At 43.4% G+C, this 25,909-nt stretch overlaps 1 protein-coding gene across 1 annotated transcript; it reads left to right on the top strand.

The window, feature by feature from the left end:
* The first annotated feature begins 1,320 nt into the window (after window positions 1-1,320).
* LOC144688837 (E3 ubiquitin/ISG15 ligase TRIM25-like) lies at window positions 1,321-25,164 on the top strand. The gene is made up of 6 exons (XM_078555820.1): window positions 1,321-1,956; window positions 4,531-4,626; window positions 7,269-7,502; window positions 11,663-11,685; window positions 14,983-15,128; window positions 16,125-25,164. The coding sequence occupies exons 1-6, from the start codon at window positions 1,387-1,389 to the stop codon at window positions 16,700-16,702; spliced, it is 1,647 nt and encodes a 548-aa protein (XP_078411946.1). The 5' UTR covers window positions 1,321-1,386; the 3' UTR covers window positions 16,703-25,164.
* The last annotated feature ends 745 nt before the right edge of the window (window positions 25,165-25,909 follow it).

Below are 25,909 nucleotides of genomic sequence, written 5' to 3'. Positions count from 1 at the left end.
CCATCCCACCTGGACTTGGCTACTTTTTTTACTTTGAAGGACAGCCTGAGTGTATGTAAGCAATTTTGCATACTGTCAGTGCTGTGCCTGCACAGGAACAGCTTAGCTAGAGGTACAATTAGCGGTGGAGCACAGGCTTTCATTGCTACAGCCAGGATGTTATCTGGACCTGGAGGCTGTGCAGTAGCAATTAAACTCAGCAAGTTTCTTGACACCTGGTGAAATTAATCAGGATAGGCTGAAAACTGCTGCCTAATGGTGGGACCTTAGAAAGAGGCCAAGAAGGACCATGCACTCAGCACCTCTGCCTGAAAATAGTTGCAAATGCTTCAGCTTTGTCTTTTGCACTCACATTCTGGGTCCCATCATCATTGGGGTTGGATTGTTCATGGAACCACCACTATTCACAAAATGTGGCAGGGTTCCAAACCTTAGTTGTTTGTGGGATCGTTTAGCCCTATCTGCAACATGCTGCTTTCTCTATTTGATATGCACCTTCCTCAGACTGGCAGCTCCTTTTCAGGTACGCCTGGTACTGCCCCACCAGCACCACCCCATGTGCCTGAAGCATCGGCTGTAATGAAGCGAAGGCGATAGTCCTGCAATCATTTCATACAGTGCATTTTCCATTACTACCAACACTGGATGCTGTTTATGCCAGTATTTGAACAGGTATTTGATGTTGCCAAATGGCAGGGGGGGAAATTAAAGGGGCCAAACAGGATGATAAATGAACTGGAAACCTGTTTATCCAAAGGCTGCCTGCCCTTCTGAGGTGCTGCAGCTGTTTGGGTAGAGAGGGAGAGACTCCGGCTGTCATATATATAAATAAAGCTTTCCCAGAAAGCTTCAGTGGAGTCAGTTGGGAGTCAAGTTTGATTTCGAAAAGTTGCGCCGGGGCGGAACTCGCAGCCTTTTTAAATGAAAGTCGTTATTGCTTTAATGACTTTAGCAAATCAGATTTGCCCTGAAATGAAAAACCTCGGCACAAACGGACGTTGGCAAGGCTCAACTTTTTCAAAAATAAACAGACAGATGGCCAGGCACTGACTGACTGAGCCGCGCACGCTGGTGGTAATCTTCACCCAAACCGGGGGGGGGGGGGGAGGCTGGCAGTCTAAGAGCCTCCATTCACCACAGGGGACCCTGGCTGTTTTTCAGGACAAGGTGCCTCCTTTTCCCTTTTCCCATAAAGCGCTCCACTTTGAAACAGGCGGCCAGGCCACGGAGAGGCAGGCCCGGGGAAGAAACGGTTTTCTCCCCCCCCCCCCCCCCCCGGTTTGCAAATGGTCTCTCCTCGGCCATGACGAATCCGGGGCTCGAAGGTGTCACGGTTTCGGTTTCGGTTTCTATTCCCCCCCCCCCACCCCCCCACAAGTCCTGGCGATGGCGGCGGCGGTCGCTTTACCTCCGGAGTGGCTGGAAGAAGAGCTAACCTGCCCCGTCTGCCTCCAAATCTACACCGATCCGGTGATACTCAACTGCAAGCACAGCTTCTGCCGAGCTTGTATCGAGGAGTCCTGGAAGGACCCGGAATCCGGCACTTACTCCTGCCCGGAATGCAGGGCGAACTACAGCGAGCGGCCTGTTCTGAAAAGGAATTTCAAACTAGCCAACATAGCGCTGAAATATCAGGCAGTGAACGGAGCTCCGGTGGCTCTGCCCTGTAACTACTGCACCAGGAAAAAGCTGACAGCTGTCAAAACCTGCCTGAAATGCGAAGCCTCTATGTGCGCTAAGCACCTCAAACACCACCGGGAGAATGCGGTGTTCAAAAATCACCCGCTGATAGACCCCACCGCAGACATGTCGACCTGGAAGTGCGTAGAGCACAAGAAGCTGCTGGAGATTTACTGCAAGGACGACAAAGTGTGCATCTGCTGCCTCTGCCCCGTCGTGGGGAAGCACAAGAACCACAACTGTGTCAGCATCAGCGAGGGGGAGCAGGAGCTGCGGGTATGTTTTTGTCTCCCGTTGCAATCGGGCGCCGCCGCCTCCGACTTGTGTGCACCGCTGTGCGCTGGAGTTGCTGCACGGTCGCCAAATCAAACCAGCCCGTGTGAGAGTTTAGCAAATATTGCCGGTGGAAGGCAAGTCCACATCTCCCCCGGACTCCAGTGCGTTCAGCAGGAATCCCATGCATGAAATTCAAACCTCCAGCCAAATCCTGCCTCAATGTTAACACTTTCACAGTTAACTTTGGGGGAGGCGGGGGGTGGATTGACGTTTTACTTCCCGACATTTCTCTTTCTCTGTGGTAAAAATAGCGATTTGCGTTTAATGTAGTAAAACGAGCCAAGACACTTCGAGTGAAATTGTATTTAAACGAGAGCCTGACATGCAGCGTTGAATTTCCCTCCCTCCGCCATATGTAACCTGCCCCCAAAATACAAATCCTGTGTCAGAGGGGAGTTGCTAATTATTAGTCCATGGTATCCAGGACAAAGGACTGGGAAAAGCCACTTTGCTTGGAGCATTTCCTTTGGCTCTTCAAACCCTTCTTACTCATTGTTTTTGTTGTTGTTGCTTTTTGCACCTGTACCTACCTAATAGTGTTGGTATTATCCCTGGGGCTGTATCCCTTCATTTATCCCTTTGCAAGCTGTGTCTCACCTTGTCCCAAACTAGATCATGCATCCCCATCAGGGATTAAACATTTTTATTGCGAAATAAATTAACGGTGTCTTTCTACTGCTTTTATGCATCACGCCTCTCGTTGCTGCATGCAGTTGGACGCCTGAGTGGGAGGAGGTTCAGAGAAGTGGCTGGCTTGTGCTTTCCCTTCAGAGACCCAGGTGGCCCTTACCTGTGGCACGAGCTGCAGCCTCCATGAGCGAACCACGACTCTTTCTTAGATCCTGTGTCAGGGAGGAAACCTGTGTCGGAGTTGTTGTGCACTCCAGGGTTGGCTGTACATTTGTGTACACCCCCATCATGGCAGGTGGGGGAGGAATTTGGGGTGGATTGCCTTTCTTTTGCCGGATTTGAGGGAAGAAGCTACTTGCTCCTCATTTCATTCCCCCTCCTCATCCTTCAGGCACCATGCCCTCAGAGAATGTTGGTGACCATGGACTTCCATTGGATTGGTCCATGATTATTCTTGGCAAAATATCAGAGTCACAATGGTGCAAAAGGAGGCTATTGTGTCTGCACCAGCCCTTTGAACAAACAACTAACCATTCCCCCACCTTCTCCCCAAACGTACCGCAGCAGTTTGCTGTTGCCTTCTGCAGTATGGCCGACCAGGAAATTCTCCCACACTGACACCAGGCACATTCAAAGCATTTACAGGCTGATAATCAACCTGTTTGGCCATGTTATCAATGCACCTTCCATGGCCATCAAGTCCTGAAGTAGGACTTGAACCTGAAGCTGCTGGCCCAGAGGTAGGGATGCTGCCCACTGCGCCACCAGACCTCATCCTTCCTTTCATTCAGACATTACAAAAAGAGGAATTACTTCATTTGCTGGAATTTCCAACAGTTCTGCCTCCCTTGACCCTCACATTCTGCACTCCTGTAAATTCAGGTGCCAGAAAGCCAATTTCCCCACAGCCTGTCAAATCTGTTTTCCTAAAGTCTTAAATTAGATTTTTCAAAATCTTTGGTCCAGCAAGCCGATTTCGTCGGCTGACCAGGTACATTTTGTTTTATTACGGACCCTAAATCTCTTGGCCAAAGGCGCTGCAGTGTTTCTTGCTGTCCAGAGGTAAATTCAAGCAAACTTCTGAACCTTCAACTGTGCATCCTACAGGAGACACCCATGATTGGTTTTCATTTTTGACATGTCATTTCGAATATTCCAGCAGCTTCTGAGCCATCACGTTCCACACAGCACTCGATCATCATTCACGTTTCTTATGAATCGGCAATCACATTCCTGAACCAAATATTTAAATAGGTCGTTTTTTAAAAACAATAACACAAAAACCAAATACTGCAGATGCTGGGAATGTGAAATAAAAACAGAAAATGGTGGAAGTACTCAGCAGGTCAGGCAGCATCTGTAGAGGCAGCATTCATTTTAAAGGTGTTGGTAGCTCTGACACTAATTGCTTTTGCTTGGGCTCTGATTTCATGCATCAGCTGTTCTGTGAAATATAAATTCCTCCAGGGCGTTATTCCCTGGTGATGTTCACCTACTGGAAGGGTGACAGTTTTTTGGACTATGGTGAATTTGGCCAGCGATGTAGTGCTCACAGTGATGAGGGCTGTCATTTTGTGATACTCTAGCTAACACTGCTGCTTCTTCATTATGTTATCTCTTCAATATACATCCCTCTATAGCTCAATATGCGTCTCATTATTGTTCTGTCTATTGGTTTAATTATACCTATATTTGGTTCTATCACTGCCTCCTCAATTTGTCTCTCTTCAGTTCTATCTCTCTCTCTCTCTTTCACTCCATCTATCTCACTATCCTTGCTGTCTCCATTTCTGCCATTCGGTGGCACCTATATCTTTTTCTCTTCAGATTCTCTCCCTCTGTTTCAATTGCCAGATTTAAGGAACTATTTTGATCTATTTTAAGGACCACTTGCAGCAGCAAATAGAGAAGGTCAGGACAAATACAACCTCCATCCAAGTTGCACTTGACCATCTCCAGACCCAGAAGGATAACACCCAGGTTAGTTTGTTTAATTACTTTCCCTGTAACTATTAACAGTCTGCTTTCTTTACCAAAACAGACCAGGCATGTTTCTTCTCCATTGACTTCTGTTTAGTGAGGACTCCTGGTCTTATCAGATGACGGTTGTCAGTTCCAGGGCTTTACGCCCAGTGTCAGTGTCAAGCACTTCTATATCAGATGCAGCTCAGATTGAATTCCAAGGTAAATAATGTACTATCCAGTTCAAATGCAAAGTTAAATCCTTCTGCACAGTCCTGCCAAATATTCTTGCGTCGGATATAACATTGCTTAGGCACAGAGTAGGATTCGTCCTACACCCCATTCTCAAGTACTGTCAAATCAAATATAGAACAAGTTATATACAGAGTTAAACTTGTCAGTGGGACCAAAATTCTTTTCATGAAAAATGTAAGGTGCCTGCTTTGGAAAGTGAAAACACTGGAAGCCACAAAATTGAAAAGTCTGAAAAGAAAATATTAATTGGCAGAAGCACACAATCAGATAATCACAGCGTACTTGATAATGATCCTTTGACACTTCTCAAAGCAGTTAATGAGTCACTTATGTGCTAGAAATCTGCCACATGTCATTAGAGCAGCTATGGAGTGAATGCTTATATTGGGAAATGGTTCAAACTGAAGAGAATCCCATTTCAGTGATGCTGTATTGAAAGCGATTGTAAACACTTCAATAGAATGTATGACAACGCTTTTGTGGGGATGAGAAAGAGGCATATGCAGGAAACTCAAACCCTCCCCACCCCACAGATAGTGTGAACGCTGTAGGTCTAAATGGACTGGGCAGAAAGTGAAGGGGGAAAAACATTGCACAACTTGAGGAAGAGCACAAAAGCAAGACCTGAATATTCCTGTGAAATAGATATTGGAGTCATGTTTGTGTGATGGAAAGTGGTTGTTGTTAAAAAAAAATACACTTCTGGAGGGCATGTCAGCAGGTACATGGTAAAGCAAGGCTTCAGTAGTCTTTTTAATAGAATTAAACACTGCAAATTGTCTGGCTCCTAAGATGTCCTCTGCAGATGCCCCTTGTGACACTTAAGTGCAGAGGTGAGCTTCACTTCCCCTGGAGATGCAGTGCTGATGATTGATTGTCCCTGTTGCCTTCTTGGGTCAGATGGCACAATAGAGGCTGAGCCTTCTCAGACGCTGCCACTCCATCATGTCGAGGTAGTTGATGCAGTAGAACCCTGAAGTAGTTTCTGATGTGAATTGTACACCTTCTGTATCCTCTCTGCTCCCAGACTGCCTTCTTCTTTTCATCCTGCAGGAAGATAAACCTGGCAATGGCTGCAGTCCCAAGCTAAATTCTGGCAGAAATAGTCTCTACTGCAGACTTCTGTGATTACCATGCCGACACTTTCAATCCTCTGAGGACAAATACTTACTTTTCAAAGAGCTGACAATGCAGTTTAATGAGGCATCATTTTCCACGACATTGTAACAAACACATGACATTTTCCCCACCCACGCTTGCAAAGATTTATTTCTCTATTTTTGGAGGGATTAATACCTTCGGAGAAAATATAAATGCAGTTGAATAGTTCATTTGCACTTTCTGTAAAAGTTCTCCCATTTTATACCCTCCACTTTTTTTTAGCTGAACCTTGGAAAATAAATTTGACCCCAGTGGGTGTTAAGTCCAACATGAAGGGCAGAATTAAGTTCCAGTGATGCAGATATGGACCCCCCAACCCCAACCAGTTGGGGAACTGGTGGAAGTCCCATTTCACTTCTGTCCGGGAGTCCTGACACAACTAAAGTGCACTCAGGCACTTAACTGTCCAGCGTTGGGCTTCCCACGCATTCAAGGACACTGGAGGGTAGAAATCTCACCCCTGAGATCCTCCAGCTAACTAGAGGTCATTACCCACAGCGCCATTGGCAGTGGTGGCCGGTGCTGGTAATGCTTCAAGGCATACCCAGAGGACGACACTGGATCCCTGTAATCAGGTAAATGGGTGGGATGGAATTCTCGGAGAGGGGGCGGCATGGGGGTCAGTGGCAAGGGCAGGAGGGTGACATTCAGTGCCCCCCCCCCCCCCTTCCCGATGCCGGATTCCTTGATCAGGCACCGAGTGCTTGTCAATGAGGGATCCCCCTGGTAAGCTCTATTGGGTTTGCTGGGCAGTCTTTGGGAGCCACAAGAGACCCGTGCAAGTCCTGTTAAATCCCTGAGCCACCACTAAATACTGGTGGGCTCAGGAATAATTGACTTTAACTGGCCAGTAGGTGGGATTCCTGTGTCAAGCCCTTTCCGCAACCCCCCCCCCCCCCCCCCCCCCCCCCTCCCCGGACTTAATTGTGGATAGTTTTCTCAATGCTGAGAATTGGACCTGGGTACTCCTGCCCCACGCCCCATGCTCCCAGCACCCCCGCCATTATGCCCGTTCTGACGGGCTCTATTAAATTCAGCCCAAATAGACACTTACTGAGATTCTTGATTCTATTTCCTTTCAGATTCATTGTCTGTCTGATTGAAATGCATGTGAGAATAAAAGAGCGAGAAACATGGTCACCAGAGCACTAATCTAGATAATGCCTATGTACAGGTTCAGTCAGAAAAGCCACGTGCAGTTGAGTGAGCTGTAGTGTAATAACCAGAGCATTTCCACTTAACAGACTCTGATCAGAGAAACCAAAATTCAAGTTCAGGAGAAGTGTAATGCAATACGGAAGTATTTTGAAAATGAAGAAAAAGAAGCATTTAAGTACCTCGACAGAGTGCAGAGGCGTGTGACCGGAGAAATCGATGCTCAGATTCTCGAACTGGAAAATAAAATGGAAGCCTTTGAGAAAAATCTGTCTGATTTCAGTGATCTCTTAATGAAGAATGAAAAGCTGATTTTCATCCAGGTAATGTGGTTTATGCGGCAGCCTCTCCTGTGGAACGCTTTATTTAACCACATTAAACTGTGGAATTTTATGTCTTAGCTCTTTTTAATCCAAAATCCAGAGGAAAATGTACCATGTTGCAGGTGGATAGGAAGTGTATGGGGAGGAAAGGGTGATGTGGTTTGATGTTGGGGGGGATGGCTGGTCTATGAATATGGGAGCAGTGAGAGGAGGTGTTGAGGTTTTAGAAAATTGGAGAAGGGTTAGGAGGTGCCATTAGTGGGAACTTCTGGAATTTGGGAAAGGGGAAGTTGCAGGCCTTGGTAGTGGAAGGTTGGTCTTGGGGGATGGGAGTGTTGGCAACGTGTTGGAGAATTTGTAGGAGAATGAGTGTGGGAATATTAAGAATTCCAGAGAAGTGAGCTGTAGGGTTTCCTAGCTCTGGGAGTTGTGTCTCGGGGACGTATAAGCAATCGAGCATGGATGGTTGGGAGTGGGGGGGCAGGAGACAAGACTGTCTCTGGGAACATTGGGATAAGGACTAAAACAACAATAACTGCTTTTTTTATATAACATCTTTAAAGTAATAAAACGTCCCAAGGCACTTCTCAAGGGCATTTTAAAACAAAGTGTGACACTGAGCCACATAAGGAGATATTAGGTCAGATGATTGAAAGGTTGGTCAAAGAGGTAGGTTTTAAGGGCCGTCTTAAAGGAGGACAGCAAGTTAGAGAGGTGTAGTGAAGGTATGCCAGAGCTTGGGGCCGAGATAACTGAAGCCATGGCCACTAATGGTGGAGCACAGATATTGTGAAGAGTTGTGGGGCTGGAGGACATTACACTGATAGGGAGGTTCAAGGTCATGGAGGAATTTGAAAACAAAGATGATAATTTAAAAATCAAGACATTGCTTGACTGGGAACCAGTGTAGCTCAGTGAGCACAGGGTTATAGGGGAATGAGACTTACTGCAAGTTAAGTCACAGGCAGCAGAGTTTTGGATGACCTCAAGTTTACAGTGAGGAGAATGTGGGAGATGAGTCAGGAATGCGTTAGAATAGTTGAGTCTAGACTACTGCAAAGGGCTGTGTGGTTTTGGACCACTGGGAGAGGTGGATGTGTCATGCAATGCATACCTATGGAAGAGGTTGCAGTGAGAGTGAGGAATGACTGGGGAGAGGGAGTTTGGAGTCCAGGAAGAGGGAGGGTGTAGAACTATTGTGGGATGTGCCCTGAGATGTGGTAGTGCTGGGGGAGCTGAGACCTGGTACTAGTTTTAAGAGGGACAGTTAAAGGAAAATGAATTCTGTATACTGTTATAAATTTCCCCTTCCCAGAGGTTTTATAAGTGAGTGCACTTTTGTATAATATTTAACAAGTTATGACTTTTTAAAAAGTTGCCATGGTACCTAAAGGACCCAAAACAAAATCAAGCAACGCCTCAATTTTCCAGCTACTTACTGGTGATGAGGAACATCATTTATTGCCAGCAATTATTAGAATAGCACGGGTGTGCTGGCATGTTTTTCATTGATCATGTGTTGACAGAAAGCAAGGTTCCTCATTCCAGCTTAACTCAATTCCCTTTTTGTAACAATTAATTGGCTTGTCTGAAGACGGGTGTCTGATGGAGGTGTTATACATTTCACTTGAAGTAGAAGCATCATTAAGATTTGTTGTTTAAATAAATGAGTCACTCAATCGGATTTTCTGAGTTTCAACCCCGATCTGTGGGTATTTACCAGTCACTCCTGTTCAAAGCTGGGAGTCTGTAGTCCATGAAGAAAGATAGCCAGGATAGGCAGCTCCTGTGGATGCTGAGAGAAGCAGAACTGCTTTGTTAATATATCACACAATTTACCATAGCAGTAGTGAACTATTTTCAACTACAGTTGGAGCTATAGCTGTAAAAATAGGTGTGTGACTGTTTCTAGTCACTTGTTTGTTCACTATTTAATCAATGTGTCAGTTAAAATCTAATCTCCCTTTAGCTGGTATGAAGAAGCTCATAGGACCTTCAAAACTTGATTTAACTTATTTAATAGAGATGGAAAAATAAAGCAGTAATTTGATTGAGTTGTTTAAAATACTGAAAGGAAATGACAGAGCAGTTAGAAAATCATTATTTCCTCTGGAAGCAGAATCCAAATCAAGGGTACTTAAATATGATTTTACAAATTAAAATGTCAATTAAAAATTATTCCAAAAAACAATTCTTAAGGCAAAGTATTGTGAAAACAATTGAGTGCACAACTCCAAAAGGTCACAGATACAAAATAAGCTGCGGTATTTTAAAAGATTGGCCAGGTGATTAACAGTGAGGTTGAGTGTCTTGGACTACAGGAAGTTATAGACAGGATGGTCAAATGGGCAGATAAGTGGCAGATGGAATTTAACCCTGAAAAGTGTGAGGTGATACACTTTGGAAGGTGTATTTTGACAAGGAAGTATTCAGTGAACGGCATGACACTAGGAAGTTCTGAGGAACAAAGGGACCTTGGCGTGTGTGTCCATAGATCTCTGAAGGCGGAGGGGCATGTTAGTGGGGTGGTGAAAAAGGCATATGGGACACTTGCCTTCATCAATCGAGGCATAGGTTACAAAAGTAGGGAGGTCATGTTGGAGTTGTATAGAACCTTGGTGATCACAGCTGGCGTACTTTGTGCAGTCCTGGTCGCCACATTATAGGAAGGATGTGATTGCACTGGAGGGGGTGCAGAGGAGATCCACCAGGGTGTTGCCTGGGGTGAAACATTTAAGTTATGAAGAGAGGTTGGATAGACTTGGGTTGTTTTCGTTGGAGCAGAGAAGACTGAGGAGCGACCTGATCAAGGTTTACAAGATTATGAGGGGCATGGACAGGGTGGATAGGGAGCAGCTGTTCCCCTTAGTTGAAGGGTCAGTCACAAGAGGACACAAGTTCAAGGTGTGGGGCAGGAGGTTTAGGGGGGATGTGAGGAGAAACCTTTTTACCCAGAGGGTGGTGACGGTCTGGAATGCACTGCCTGGGAGGCTGGTGGAGGCGGGTTGCCTCACATCCTTTAAAAAGTACCCGGATGAGCACTTGGCACGTCATAACATTCAAGGCTATGGGCCAAGTGCTGGTAAATGGGATTAGGTAGGTAGGTCAGGTGTTTCTCATGTGTCAGTGCAGACTCGATGGGCCGAAGGGCCTCTTCTGCACTCTGTGATTCTGTGAAAATGGAAAAAGATGTTCAGTTGTGGATAAGAATGATAAGGGATAGAAGAAAGAAAGAACTTGCATTTTTATAGTGCCTTTCTCTTCATTAGGATGCCTCAGATCGCTTTCAGCCAATTAAGCACTTTTGAAGTATATTCATTGTTGTAGGGAACATCGTGGCCAATTTGTGCACAGCAAGCTCCCACAAACAGCAATGTGACAATGACCAGATAGTCTATTTTTGTGATGCTGACAGAGGAATAAATAATAGCTAAGACACCAGGGATAACTTGCCTGCTGTTTGAAATAGTGCCATGAGATCTTTTGTGCACCCGAGAGAGCAGATGGAGCCTTAGTTTAACGTCTCATCCAAAAGGTAGCACTTCTGACAGTGCAGCACTCCTTCAGTACTGCACTGGAGTGTCAAGCTAGATTTTTGTTCTCAAGTCTCTTTGAATCCACAGCCTTCTCACTCAGAGACAAGACTGCTCCCAATTGAGACATGGCTGACACTGGAGGTTATGGGAATTTGGATGTGGAAGACAAACCGCTCCTATAGCTAATAAAATGGCAATGTGTCTCAAATAGCTGAATGGCCTGCTGAAGTTGGTATATTCCTAAATGGAATCCTATCTCAGGGAATACATCCTTGCCAATTTTTTCAGGCATGGCAAACTCCTTGGGTTTCCAATCATTACATATCACACTAACGGTGAGTTTGCTAATTTAGGCATCAGGAGCTTGTTTCCTGCTTGTTAATAGGGTTCTAGTATATTTGGTTCATATAGTTAGCTACATTTCATAAACAGCAGGCTGCAGAAGGATATGGTTTGTTTGCTTTGTGATAAATAGATCCAATAGATAAATAGAACCCCTGATTATTTTTTTCATGGAATATCAATGAATCTCAGCATATATTCTCCAACAGTATTCATGATATTTAATGCACTTCTTATATCTTATACAATATTCATATTAATAATTTTATCTCATTATTTCAGGGGTTTAATTCAATGGGACTGAGGTAAGTGAAATTAACTTTGATATAATTCGCTGAAGCTGATTAAATCTATAGCAGGTATTGTGTAGACAACAATATGGGCCCTTCATTTAAGTGTAATTTTTAAGTGTATTTCTGCTGCTGCAATATGTGCTACATTACATGTTAGTTTTTTTTAAGTAAGTGTCAGCTTGGCTTAATGGCCATACTCTGATTACTGAATCTGACTTAAGACCTTTATTCTATACGGAAAAATGCTAAATACATGTAAATTGTTGTTGAAGCAGAGTATCCACTTGCCAACCAATCAGCACTCTCTTCTCATACAATATAAATTGTTGTTCGCTTTATAATGGGCATTCTTACGAATTTTGGCCTGATGAATGCAAGATGAAAAGCTTCGACAGCATGTCCCATTTTTCAGCAGTGCTCAAGAGTGTCATGAGTTTAAGGCCTGCTTCAGGTATCTTGGTTGGGACTTCAGTGCAATACTGAGGGAGTGCTGCATTGTGGAAGGAGCTATCTTTCAGATGAGATCTTAAACCAAGCTGCCTATTAGGTGGATACAAAAATGCCATAGCATGATATAAAGAGGAGCGGGGAGTTCATAACATATCCTGACCAACATTTATCCCTGAACCAATCCCATCAAGGTTGATTAAGTTGTCCTTTATCTGATTGCTATGACTTTGCTGTGCACGATTAGGCTGCTACATTTCCCACATCACAATGCAGACCTATGGAGGTGGTTGCAATGAGAGTCAGGAATGACTGGGGAGAGGGGGGGTGTAGAACTATTGTGGGATGCGCCCTGAGATGTGGTAGTGCTGGGGGAGCTGAGACCTGGTACTAGTTTTAAGAGGGACTGCATTTCAAAGTAATTTATTGGCTGCAAGATGCCATGGAACATCATGAGAGTACAAAAGTTCCTACATTAATGTAAATTCTTCATTTATTTAATAAATAAAGGAAGAGAAATCTTCTCCAATTATATAAAGCATTCATTACATTCTCTGTTTATCAAATAGATTCTTCCTGAGGTTATTTTGAACAGACTTTGGCCTGGATTTTTCCTGTGGCGGGCGCGCAGCCGATCGCCGCCATTTTACATGGGCGAGCCAATTAAGGCCCGCCCAGCATAATGCGCGGCCGGTAGCGTTCATTGCTACCTGTGCGGGCAGGGGGGGTAGAGGGAGAGTCAGGCCCTGCACTCTTTCGCACATGCATGTGAAAGAGCGCAGCAATCTCCCTGAGGCATGGAGCTGCCTCAGGGAGATTGAATGGTTATGAAAATTAATAAAGAATGGATTTTAAAATTTATTCAAACATGTCCCCTCATGTGACAAACTTACATGTTTGTAAAGGTGGGAAGATTAATTTATTGATTTTATAAAAGCTTCAGGAAACCTCACCCTGCCCGTGGATGAGGTTTCCTGAAAAACACGAAGGCCGCTTGGCTTTTCGCCTTAAGGTTGGACGGGGAGCATTCTTAACAACTTTAGTTACTTTCTTAATGGCCTAATAGGCCGTTGACATTTCAGCAAGCGCACAGTCGATTCCGGTTGTCGCTGGCTGAACGAAATATCGCGATGGCGTCAGGACGAACGTCGGGCGTCATTTTATGCGTCGGTATGTCGGGCCCGCCCCCACATGCTGACCGGAAGATTCTGCCCTTTAAACTGGTGAAATATTTAAAGCTTCTGAATGGCAAAGGATTCTTCACTTGTGCACTAGCTAACCTGCAAATTTACAAGCATTCATGTTAGTGGAAAAGATGATAATCATGGCATAGAGAATGTAGAACAGAAAATCCTGGCAGTGATCTGTAACTGTTCAGCATCTGGAAAATATCTATAACTGGTGAAGCAGTCACACTGTCAGATTTTGGCTTCGTGGCTTCTCTTTCTCTGCTACGCCAATAAATGCTTGTGGCTATGTGTAAATAGTCCATTAAATGAGAAACTGGGTGTGCATAAATGATCCATTAAACAAGAAACTGAGCGCATAATCCATAAATGGAGTATCTGGATTTATATTCAATATATTATCCGAGGATCTGAGTGTATGTATAATCACCCCATTAACTAAGTACCTGAGTAAATTTAAATTCACCCCATTAAACAGTACCACCAAACAGGAAATGGATGGTTGATCTGCACATTTTCTGCCTGCTGAGAACAGTTAAAATTGACCCCTGAGTGTTCAAGATCACGTCATTAATCAAGAAATGAATGTGTGTATAATCATCTGATTAAATATACCAGAGTGTGTGCACAGTCACTTCATTAATCAAGTTTGATCAGCCCTTTACAAATTTCAGGCCTACTTTAAATATTCTCTTTGTTTCAGCATTACTTGTCACTCTTGCGAGTGGTCCCTGCGTCTTATGTCCAGGAGTGCACACACACTGCCCAATATCTAATCATACATTCACATAACCTGAGGGTGTAATAATAATATCTCCTTGCGATTTGGACTGGATATTGTATATTTGCACATGTCCTCCCAAGTGCTTCTCCAGTCATGCAATTTCCTGTCCAACTGGAGCTTGATTCCTGCTCCCTTGCCGAGGGTTGGATAACAGAGCCGTTAGTCAAGTTTGTGACCATACCCCGGATTGCAGATCCCCAGAAGTCATCACATAGGCAAACACAGCAGCTAGTGTGTGCACAGCAAGGGTCTATAAAAAGCAGTAAAATAAATGAACAGATAATGTGTTTTCTGGTGGTTGGTTGGGGAGGAGAGTATTAGCCAGGACATCAGAAGAATTCTCCAGTTGTTCTTTCACTAAGGGCTTTGCTGAAAATAATTTCAAAGGGTCATCGGACATGGTCATCCACTGAAGCCCTTGTCTGAGCCAACGAATGGCAAACGTGGAAGGGGCAGCAATAGTAGTCCTAACAGAAGCGGGGCGGGGGGAAGTCAAGATTGGGGCAGTGAGATGGTTGATCTCATCACCCAATTTTGCTTTCTTTTCCACTGCTAATCCCCCCAAATTTGGACAGGATAGTAGAGGAAAATTCCTCTAATAAAACAGTTGACTTTTACTGTCTCAGTTCAAAGTAATATTTGAGTGGCAACATTCCAGAGACTGGTCCACCTCGCTTCTTTATTTTGGTCTTAGCTGTAGTTTGGCCTTTAATTCATTGCAGACCTTTTCACTTCCAATGTAACAGTTCATTACACCTGCCAGTCTACCAATTATTGTACTAGGCTCACTTTACAGAAGTTACCTTTATCATTTACTCTGCAATAGATTTGTTTCATTTATTTATACAGCACACTGTATGCATTTTAACGTGGCCTACACATGTTCTTCAGAATAAAAGAAGCATCTGAACCACTAGCACCGCAGCCACCTCCTCCCGATGTCAATAAAATAACAGCAGATAAGATAAACTGGGTACAGAAACAGTATGAAATGGTTTCCCGGCTCGAGAGGGATCGAGACATAATGGTATCTGTGTGTAAGTACAACACTGTTCATACAGTTTTACTTCACTGTGTTATTTACTAAACTGCAGCGAGGCTTTCCAATAGAAGTGCGTATCTAATTAACACTGTAACTCAGGGGAGCTCGTGCATCCACCTTAAATAGTTCACTGCGCCGAAAACATTAGGGTCGTAAATCTGTGGCACTGCCATTCCACCTTGCCGTTAACACTGACAGAACTGTAGCAGAGGGGGTGCAAATTAAGCTAGGGCCTGAATGCACTGGATTTAAGCCTTTCACAGGAGTTCCCACTTAACCTTGTTGCGATGGAGGTTTGTGGGGTAGGAGATGGCATTGCCAAAGCAGGGACTGCCAGGCTGGAAGTTTCCGTGGCTTGGCCTGGAATACTTTGGGCCACGGTGATGAGAAATGTGGGGCACGGGGTGGGGGCGCACCCTTGCGATTTAGCTTGGATCCGAAAATGCAAAAGTTGGAAAGTTATTTTTCATTCACTTGCTAAAAGAGCTGATGAGGACGATCTTATCCTCTTTCTGGAGAAGGAGCTCAGTAGCTCCTATATGTTGCCTTCCCCCAGAGCTGGCACGTTTTGCCATAGTTTGCGGCCTTTCGCTGCAGGAGATTGCCTGAGACGTGGTGTGGACAGTATTTAAATTAAATGACCTACCTCTGACCCTGCCTACTTTGCTGCATCCCAGCACTTGTGCCCAGCATACCAGCTCCATGGGTTTTCATCCTTTACTTAGAAGTGTATCCACTCCATCAGTTATATCTGGTGTAAACCACACTATATCCACAAGCATAGCCATATCTTGCTTCCTGTAAGTTATGCATCAGTGTTGATATGAGGATTTTATAAACCAAAGATTTAGCACAGGTGACACAAAAGCTGAAGCTACTGTAAGCGCACTTGGGACAGCTGTTAAAAGCAAGCTAAGTAGCATTGATAAGAAACGAACTTCACAGCTGAGAACTGTTTTTCACTCAGATATTGCTTTATTTTTATTCACAGATGGACAGACACCGACTCTAGACGTGGAAACGGCACATCGTAGTGTCATTCTGTCAGACGATAAGAGGGTAGCGTCTGGATCCCAGTACAGACAGCCCTATCTCGCCCATCGGAAGAGATTTGACGCCTGGGGGCAGGTGCTCTGCTCTGAGGGAGTCAACAGCGGTCGCTCTTATTGGGAGGTGGAGATTGCAGGGGCTCGTGGCAAATGGGCAATTGGGGTCTGTTATGGCAGCATAAAGCGAAAGGGCCGGGATAAAGAGTGTTTGCTGGGGGAGAGCAGTAAGTCATGGATTGTGTGCTCAGGGAGTAACAATAATTTGTGGAGTTACTTATCAGGGTCACGCTCCATTTTAGCTCAGCACAGTGGTGATATCACAGATCTAACTGTTCAACTATCCTCCAGAGTGGGAGTGTTTGTGGATTTTGATGCTGGAATAATTTCCTTTTACAATGTATCAGGCAGCAAGCTAAACTTGATATGCACATTTCAGCAGCAAACATTCTCTGAGACTCTCTACCTAGCACTGAGAGTTGGTGATTGGAGCACATCTCTGTCCCTATGTTCCCTCAACTGATTTCTTTTTTATATTTTGTTAGCATTTTATTCTCAGAATACTTTCCTCAAAAATAGGAAGAACATGAATTGGGATGGTTAAACGTTATTGTTCCCTTTGACATTGTAACCCCAAAACACCTGAGGTTTTGAAGTTATGCTAGCCGACAGTATGATGGGCTGGCCTTGGTGAAACCTGCAGGACTAGTCAACCAATCACTTGAAATAGGCTCCCATTGCCTAGGAAACGAGAGCTGGGGGCTTAGCCCGGCAATCAGTAATACTCTAGGAAAAGTTAGTAAAGAAATTAAGAAAATATGCAAAAAATGGTGGAGTCTCCATCAATTCAATCAGGAAGTTAAAAATCCCTGCTTCTACAAAAAGGCACACAATGGGGGTGAAATTGTTCTTGGGTGGTTGTGCAGAACAAGCAATAATGAACAAATAGCCCACACCCCCACTTTTCTATTTCATTGACTTCCCCCATTTTATACAGGAGAGGTAAAGTGGAGTTTGCCCAAACAATATGAGTGTTGGTTTGAATTTTTCATTGCCATAACTCTAAGAGGCAAGCACAGTTTTGTGTGGTAGGATGATAGCTTGGTGACATGTTCAGACTATCACCAGTGATGGCAGTTCCATGTTGAATTCCTCTTTCCTTAGCCATCCTTATCCATCACTGTCTTTTCTCACCCAGTCTCAGTTTCTGAGTCATTATCTCTCTTGTTCTATCACATCCTGGTGTAACTTTTCAGGCTTTCCAAGTTAAGTCCAGGGTTATTGCTTTTCCTCCCTCCTGAATTGCGTCTTCCAATCATCCAAGGATCTTTGGACCTGGCTCTCCCTGCAAGTTCACTGTCTCCACCACCAGGGTACTTGTTACTGGGCCGGCTCACGGTTTCTTCTGCTGTGACCCTGTCTTAAATCTTGAAAGTCAACGTCTTCACCATCAAACTGCAGCGTTATTTGTCACAGCGCAGGTGAATCATCACTGGGGCTTCTAGTCAGCTGAGATCCTTAAATCTCCTCGGGGACTTCCGTACCAGCATTGCTCACAGAACTTTTAAATTGGACTGAAGTCCTCTAAACTTATTGACAATTTTTTTTTGCTTGGTCACACCTACAGAGCAGAAGTTGCCACTCCTAGGACATCTTCTGCTGGTTTCCTTAGACTGTTTTGATGTCTTTTGCCTTGTTGGTCCCCTGGTTGCTACATTCTCCTTTGCAGCCTCTTCCCCAAACTCACACGTGGTTGCCTAAGGTTCAGCCTACTTCTCCACAGCTCTCCAGCCAAAACAGCATTCCTTGACTGATCTCCTCGTTCAATTTTCACAGTCACTGACTGCGACCCTTTTATCTGCTCACCTGGCCCAGACTGAATCCGACTGTGCGAAATCTCGGTGTCATGATCAATCTGGAACTCAGCTTCAAGGCCCACATTTTATTCAGCACTCAGACTGCTTGCTTCCATCTCTGCAGGGACACCTGTCTCAGGCTCTCTCCCGCCAAAACCTTTATTTGATTTAAAAGGGTGATGTTCTAATCCACTGCAACATGCAGTTCTTGAGGTGAAATGTCTGTGCTGACGCAAGCACCATCCAGTCCTAGATATAAAGGATCAGTGTGCTAACAGATGTGTCATCCAATCCACAACCATTGAAGATTTAGAGGTTCTGATCCATGCTGGCGATATGAAAATGCCACTTCACTTCACAACACTTCCTCTCATCTTATGGATGAGGAGCCCCTGTCATTTTACTGTCCATCTTCCTGCCTTTCCAGCAGCCGTTAACTCAGAAAAATGAAACACTTATCAACCTCTGTCCCATCTGTATGTAAAATGCAACCTCAGTCATTTGAGACAATGGTTGTAGAATTTTCCCAAACTTTTCAAATGATGGCTTTTTCCATATTGTTATCTTTCCAACTTCCTTAGTTTCAACAGCATATCAGCGTACAATCAATTTGTTTGAGTATTAATTTCATTTGATAATTTAAACTTGTCATCACATGTCATAAGGAATGTTTCCACTTAGACTGTGGATTCTTTTTGATGTTGACGGAAGTGAAGAGAGTTTTTATGTGCTATTATTTTTCCAGTGAACAATATGCACTCAATTCTTTAAAATATTACTAGGTGTCAGTCACTTCCCTGGTGTTTTTTGGAATTACTCAGTGGGACCAATAATATGGTCTCCATGTATGCCTGTAGATGAATGAATTGTCCGTGTCAAATAGAGGTTAGTATGAGGGAGAATGCAGAAAAGATTCACAAGAACTCAGATACATGGTTAGATTAGAGTAGTTGGAGAGGAGAAGGTTGAGAGGAAATTTGATAGACGTGTTCAAAGTCATGAGGGGTCGGGACAGAGTAGATAGAGAAAAACTGTTCCCACTTGCGGAAGGCTCGAGAAGAGAGGGCACAGATTTAAGGTAATTGGCAAAAGAAGTAATGGAGACTTGAAAGGAAGCTTTTTCATGCAGTGAGTGCTTATGATCTGGGATGCAGATCCTGAGGGTGTAATGGGGGCAGGTTCAATCGAAGCGTTCCAAGAGGGAATTGGATTGAAAAGGAAGAATGTGCAGGGTTACGCGGAGAAGGCGGGGGAATGGCACAAGGCGCATTGTTCAATCGGAGAGCCGGTGCAGGCACAATAGGCCAAATAGCCTCCTGTGCTGTAATAATTCTGTGATTCTACCATCTATCCCATAATACAAACTAGTCAGGAAAGGAAAAGCTCATGAGATCCAAGGGAAAGTGGTCAGTTGAATCAGTGGCCAAAAGCAAAGGGTAATGATCGAAGGGTGTTTTTGTGACTGGAAGGCTGTTTCCAGTGGGATTCCGCAGAGCTCGGTATTAGGTGCCTTGCTTTTTGTAGTATTTATCAATGACATAGACTTAGAAATGTAGGGGGAATGATTAACAAGTTTACTGATGATATAAAAATTAGCCATGTAGTTGCTAGTGGGAAGAAAGCTGGATGCAGACTGCTGGAGGCCTGAATTTCAGGTGCCTATAAGAAGTGCTGGCTCCCCAAGCTGGCAGATTTTGCTCCGTGGGAGAGGACACAACAGGAAAATCCCAATTTGATCAGCTGTATGTACTGAATTAGTAGATTTTGCTGGGTGGCAGGTAATACCAAGCTATAGTTGGCCTCAGGTACCCCAGGTTAGAGAAGGGAAGATCATCTAGGACTGAGACCCTGTTATGTGGGCATTGTGTTAAACAGGATTAGCATGTCTGTGTTGTTCCATCTCAAATAGTAAATAAACTCCTGGTACTAATCTGGACACCTGAGAGAGGTGCTAGGACATGTTCTGAAACCTATAGAAACAATCTCTGTCAAGGGGCCAGCCCCAATAGCAGGTGAGACAGGCAGTGGAGATAAAGATAAAATGCTTAAACATAATCAATGATTGGACATTGGGTTAACATAAATATGCTGATAGGAACCATTTGGCTATATTTGCTAAGTGAAGGGGAGCAAAAACAGTGTTATTTTAACCTGCTTTGTGGAACATTGGGCATTTGACACTTGGATTTTGAAAAAAAGTAATTTGTTTGGCATTCTGTCAATTGAACAGCAGGGGGTGGTGTTGCCTTTGTAAAAGGATTCTTACATTTTGTAATGTCAAATATTACTGGGCTCCACCCCCCCCCGCCCCAAAAAATAACACAGAGCTGAGGCAACAAAGGCAACCGGGAAGAGCCACTGTTCCCAATCTGAATGGCAGGCGGGATCTTCAACTCCTCTACTTCATCCTTTGTAATAAATTGTGTCCCAACTAAATGCTGAGATTCTGAACACCAGCAGCAATCTCATTTTAAATGAAGTATTAACCTTTCTGGGTAGAGAGGGGCCGAGTGCTACCGACGTTTAATGTCATTAACGTGCATTTAACATGGAATACCTGAGAAAGATTTCAGATGATGATCTCCAGGAGGTTAGAGAATCAAGAATGCATTCTAAAAGTGAGCACATGCATCTGGCATTTAAGGCTCAAGTGATTTTGTTTGGAATTATGATGTTTCCATTTATTCAAGGGAAACAATTGTGTACGTGAAGGTAGCACAGTGATAGGCCACAGCAGCTGCTTTCAATTCCATATAAGTCATTTAACTCCAGTACATAAATACTGTTCAAATGACTGTTGTAGCTTGCTGCTTTTACCATGTTTCTGACATGAGTTGACATCTCAGATTTAAGTTTCACAACTGAAAATTTGAACCTGATGATCTGTTCAGTGTTTCCTCTGGCCTTAGTCCTGTAGTCAGGAGGATGTGCACTGTTGTTCCACCCTGAAATTTTTATCCTTACCTTTCTAATTTAAACTGTTAAGTTAGTGTCAAACATTTGGGCATTTCTCAATGTTCCCATTAAATTTTAGAACATCTTTTCTGTCTAATCTCATGTTTTGGAAGATCCCTATAAGGCGAGGCTTTCACCTTGTCATTCTGGGTTGGATTCAAACCCAGAATCTAGCAAGACACCCATTTGTTAACCCACTGCACCAAAGATTTGTCCCAAAATACTTACCGATGCTGTAATTTCATCTGAACAACCTAAATGGAGCTGAAGATTGAGTATTTTATTGTTCCATGTATATTGTAGGATCAGAAATGAATTGGGCCTGTAAGATATTCCTTCTCCAGGAATTCACTATGATCAATGTTGATCCGTGATGTCTCTTGTCTCCAGGTCTACATCCTCTCTGACTCCTAACGCATTATAAATCAAACAAATAATATAACCAGCTTTCCGCTAATATAACTCAATCAACTGAAATTAAAGCCTGCACCTAATCCCATACAATCTCAATTATAAAACCCGGGGCCTTTGGAACAAATAATTTGAGGAAAAAGGGACAACAAAACTTGTTTGCTTTTTTGTCAGGTTAAAACACAGTAATTAATAGCAGAATGCCTCCAATATTCTGCTTGTGTGGGGACCAGTTGTAAATCACCCATATCTTCCTCACTTAGGAATTAACCTGTGCTCTGTTGTTCATTCCGTGTGGACTGCCCTGTAGACGGTATAATGTTTGGGATAACAAACTGATCAGACCTCAAACAATTGGAGAATGAACTGCTCTCACTGCGTGTAGCAATTGTTGAAAAAAAAAGACAAGTTGAAGCTTTTCGTCTTGCACTCATCAGGACACTTCGCAAGAATACCAATACAAGGGGAAAACAACAATTTATACAGTATGTGAAGAGAGTGCTGATTGGTTGGCAAGTGGACGCTGATTGTTATAGGTGTTGCCATGGCGAATGCACCAGTGATGGTGACTGCCAGTTAATTACCAAGCATTGTTTGACATTGAGTAATGTGGTGTATGAATTTCAGTACCAGTGTGATGGTAGGTATGTGGGCTGTACGTCCCAAAGACTGGTGTATCCTATCAAACAGCATGTCCCAGCCGCTGTTCATATCGGGCAGGGTACAGACCATCCCCAACCAGCAAAACTTAAAACATAGTGTCCAATGTTAGATGTGATTCCGCGATTAGACAACATTTGCTAAATAATCAACAGTGTGCTGAGAATTATGCTGACAACCAGTTTAAGATTGTCAGTCGGCTCGCAGTGTGGCACATCTGCATGTACTGGAAGCTACATATACTAATACACAGGGCCCTATTCTTTGCAGACATAAAGAACATGTACACACATTGCAACTGTTTCAGCTAAACAAAGTAAGTGACAGCCATTCGCTGACTTATTCCCCAGGGCAATGCCTTGACCAATCAGAGTCAAACTGTCTGATTTAAATTTCAAACAATGTTTGGCAGTTAATTGTCAGACACCATCACTGGTGAATTCCCCAGGGCAACGCCTCTAACAATCAGAGTCCACTTGCCAACCAGTCAGCACTCTCTTCAAATACAGTATAAATTGTTGTTTTCCCCTTGTATTGGTATCCTTGCAAAGTGTTCTGATGAGTGCAAGACGAAAAGCTTCAACTTGTCTTTTTTTCAGCAATACTCAAAGTTCTGTACTACCAAAAGACTATACACGTAGCAAGATTGTGAACAAGTTCTTTTTGAATGTATTTATGATGTTGCTACATCTAGCAATCACAGCAGTTCTCCAAGATTTTTTAAACAATATATTTTCTAATAATTTTTGCATAGATGCAATTTACAGCTTGTTCTATTTTTATACATTGCCATCAGTTATTTGTAAACTCCATAGAGTGTTGTTGCCTGACATCAGAGCCCTCAGCCTGGGTTACTCAGCGACTTCATTCCTGTGCAGTTTTTTGAAGGTTTTCTATTTAAAAATATTTTCACGTATGTTTTTTTAAGGTATAAACATGCTGTAGAGAAGACTTGTGCTAGGTTGCTAGTTGTATGTGTGATGGCTAACTGAGCTTTGCTCAGTCACAGTATGACCTTTGTGCTGAGTTTCTGCTTATGTATGTTTTTATCTTTGTAGACTGTAAACGGGCTGTTCACTCTGGAGAAACATGATGGGAGACACCAAAAAAAATCAACATTTACTGATAAATTCTAGCCATTGATCAATATGTGGCATTTCTCTGTGACACAAGTCTTTACTGGGGAAGTGCTCTTTAATAGTCTAACTATTAATCCAATTATCAGATTAATTATCAGATGCTCTTCATGTACAAGGCTGCAAGGAGCATAAAACAAAGTCTAGCAGTTAAATTCCTTCCTTAAAGTTAATAAGAAAGTAATGAAAATCATTTACATTAATATAATGCACCGACACCATTCCGGGCACAAAAGAGGTTCCCAATAGAAATCCTACACGAGATATTTAGAAGATTTCTACAGAGAGATGTCAGGCAAGTCAGGATGCAGGAAACTTAGCAATTGATGGACAAAAATAAAAGTTTATCTTCTGCTACCCTGGCAGTCACACTGTGCCCACCTAGTGGTGAACATTCATCCCTTTGGCAGTTATTTAGTGCATTCAGAGGCTTCTATTCTCAAAGGAAGTGACACCACTAAGGCATCAACGTCTGACCGATTTCTTCAGAAGCACACTGTCACTGTACATCATGATTTTGGTGGCACTGTATGCCAGGGGCTAGCAACAGCCATTGTGCCAGGATTGACCATCCCTGCCAAGATGTTACCATCCATATCTGCAAGCTCTGACATACATTGCAATCGCCTTGAAATGTTGCGTTCTGACAGTCTGGATCATTGGAGTGCCCCATGGACAGGTCTGTTATCTTCTGCAAGCCAAACTGCAGCAACTGTGCAGCATAGGGTTGGCACATCTGGTGACTCTGATGATCAGCTGTTACCTGAAACTTCACTGCATCTCCTCTCAGTAAAAGCTGCAGAGATGAACTGGATGGGGTTGGACGGTGGATGGTGTCATGAAATGGCACCCCGGGCAACCTTTTTGTAGCTACTTCATGCAGCACAACCATATTTCAGCAAACAACAAAGCAGGGTGTGAGTTCTAGGCTGCTCAGCCATTTGCCTAGAGACCTCGTCCTATGTTAGTGTCTCCACGTTGGGTTCATCTTTGGCTTGTCACCATTATTTGCTTGATGCTTTTAGGCATGGGTTGAAATGAATTTGGCTCAACACCTCAGCTTCCGTGTTAGAAAGTTATGGGTTCAAGCACCCTATAATCTAGGCAGCACTAATGCAGTACTGCGGGACTGTTGCATTGTTGGAGACACTAGAGGAAGGGAACTGAAGTTTCACCTGTCTGCTTGGTTGGATGTAGAATGTCTCACGGCACAGTTGAGGAAAAGCAAGTAGTTTTGCTGCTATCTTGACCTATATCCCTGCCTCGACTAAGGCTATCAAAGGCAATTCATCTGCTGTTTGTGAATTGCTGTATGCAATTTGGCTGCTTTGTTAGCTTACATAAAAACAGTGACACCAAAAAGCAATCAAAAGTAACTCACTGTTTGTAAGGTGCCTCGGGATGTCCTGACAATAAGGTGCTGTGTAAATTGAAGTTCTTTCCTTGGCAGTGGTCTCACTATCAGATGAGGAAACGCTCCACTACAAGATTCATATCATGTCAGTGATTTGGTGATGAGTGTAGTCTGTTCAAAGAGAAATGACAGGACATAGTTGAACTGCTGAACATTTCTCATACCTTGGGAGTTAGTTCAGGCTGGTTAGCGAGTTGAGCCACTTTTTGGCTTCATGCCTGCAGTCTTCAGCAAGTCTCGACTACCAAATGGAATCCAGACGTATCCCCACAGGAAGAGAGGAAAATTCAAAAGTAGTTAGTTACTCCCTAATGTGCATCTCCCAGTGAACAGCCTCACAATATTAGCTGGAAATGGATCTCCACACCATGCACTTGGAAAAGAAAGGTGTGAAACACAGAAAACTCAAAGGTAGAAAAATAACAAAATGGTTGAACAGAGGCTGATTTGTGTATGGCATGAATTTTCTGTTAACAGGTTAAAATTGTTTGTATTTTATATTAAACAATAGCACCTCTAAACTTAATAAGATGAATAAAACACCATTTACTTATTCAGTGTCTTCCTTGTTTTCAAAGAATAATGATGTAGGAATTATGGTGTTGGCATTGTACAAGGTAAACAGCCACTGACATGAGGGGCACAAGTTCCTATCAAATAACTATTGGATTGTGATTCACTAATGAGCTTGTAGAAGATGACTGCTCTTTACTGGTAGAGTTCACTCTTGTCACATGTTGTGTGCACCTACCAACATCATCATGCTGTAAATATTCCTTCCTGGCACAATGGTTTTTTTCAGAGTACTCTGATGCAAGGAACAGTGCAGACCTAGCATGAGTGGAGTAGATTTCAAGGAGGGTAATGCGTTACAGAACATAAAAATTTGTGTGCAGCCTTACAGATTTGCGATGTTGCTGATTATAAAGTTGTATAGAAATCAGAAGCCTGGACTAGTGTCAGGTATGAGCCTAATGATGCTCACTGATCCAATATTACACAGGGACACGGTTTCTCTGCAGTTATTTTGTGCATTCTCAGCATAACAGTATAAAATAACCCATTCTGAGCAATAGATTCGGACTGGGAGAGGGGTGGGGTGCATGAGTGTGGTTACAATTTTTTCTCACTAATTGGCATCTTCTGCTTACCAATAGGACAACATTAACTAAGATTACCATATTAATAAAATAAAAACATTTTAAAAAGGTTCAATTAGTCTGATATATGATGCTTACACATGAAGCCTAAAGCTGCAGTATTACATAACTTGTACAACTCCATATGTAATATCATCC

Source organism: Cetorhinus maximus, chromosome 13, assembly GCF_964194155.1.
Source record: "Cetorhinus maximus chromosome 13, sCetMax3.hap1.1, whole genome shotgun sequence".
Lineage (NCBI taxonomy): Eukaryota > Metazoa > Chordata > Chondrichthyes > Lamniformes > Cetorhinidae > Cetorhinus > Cetorhinus maximus.
This window is presented reverse-complemented; position numbering and strand designations above follow the sequence as displayed.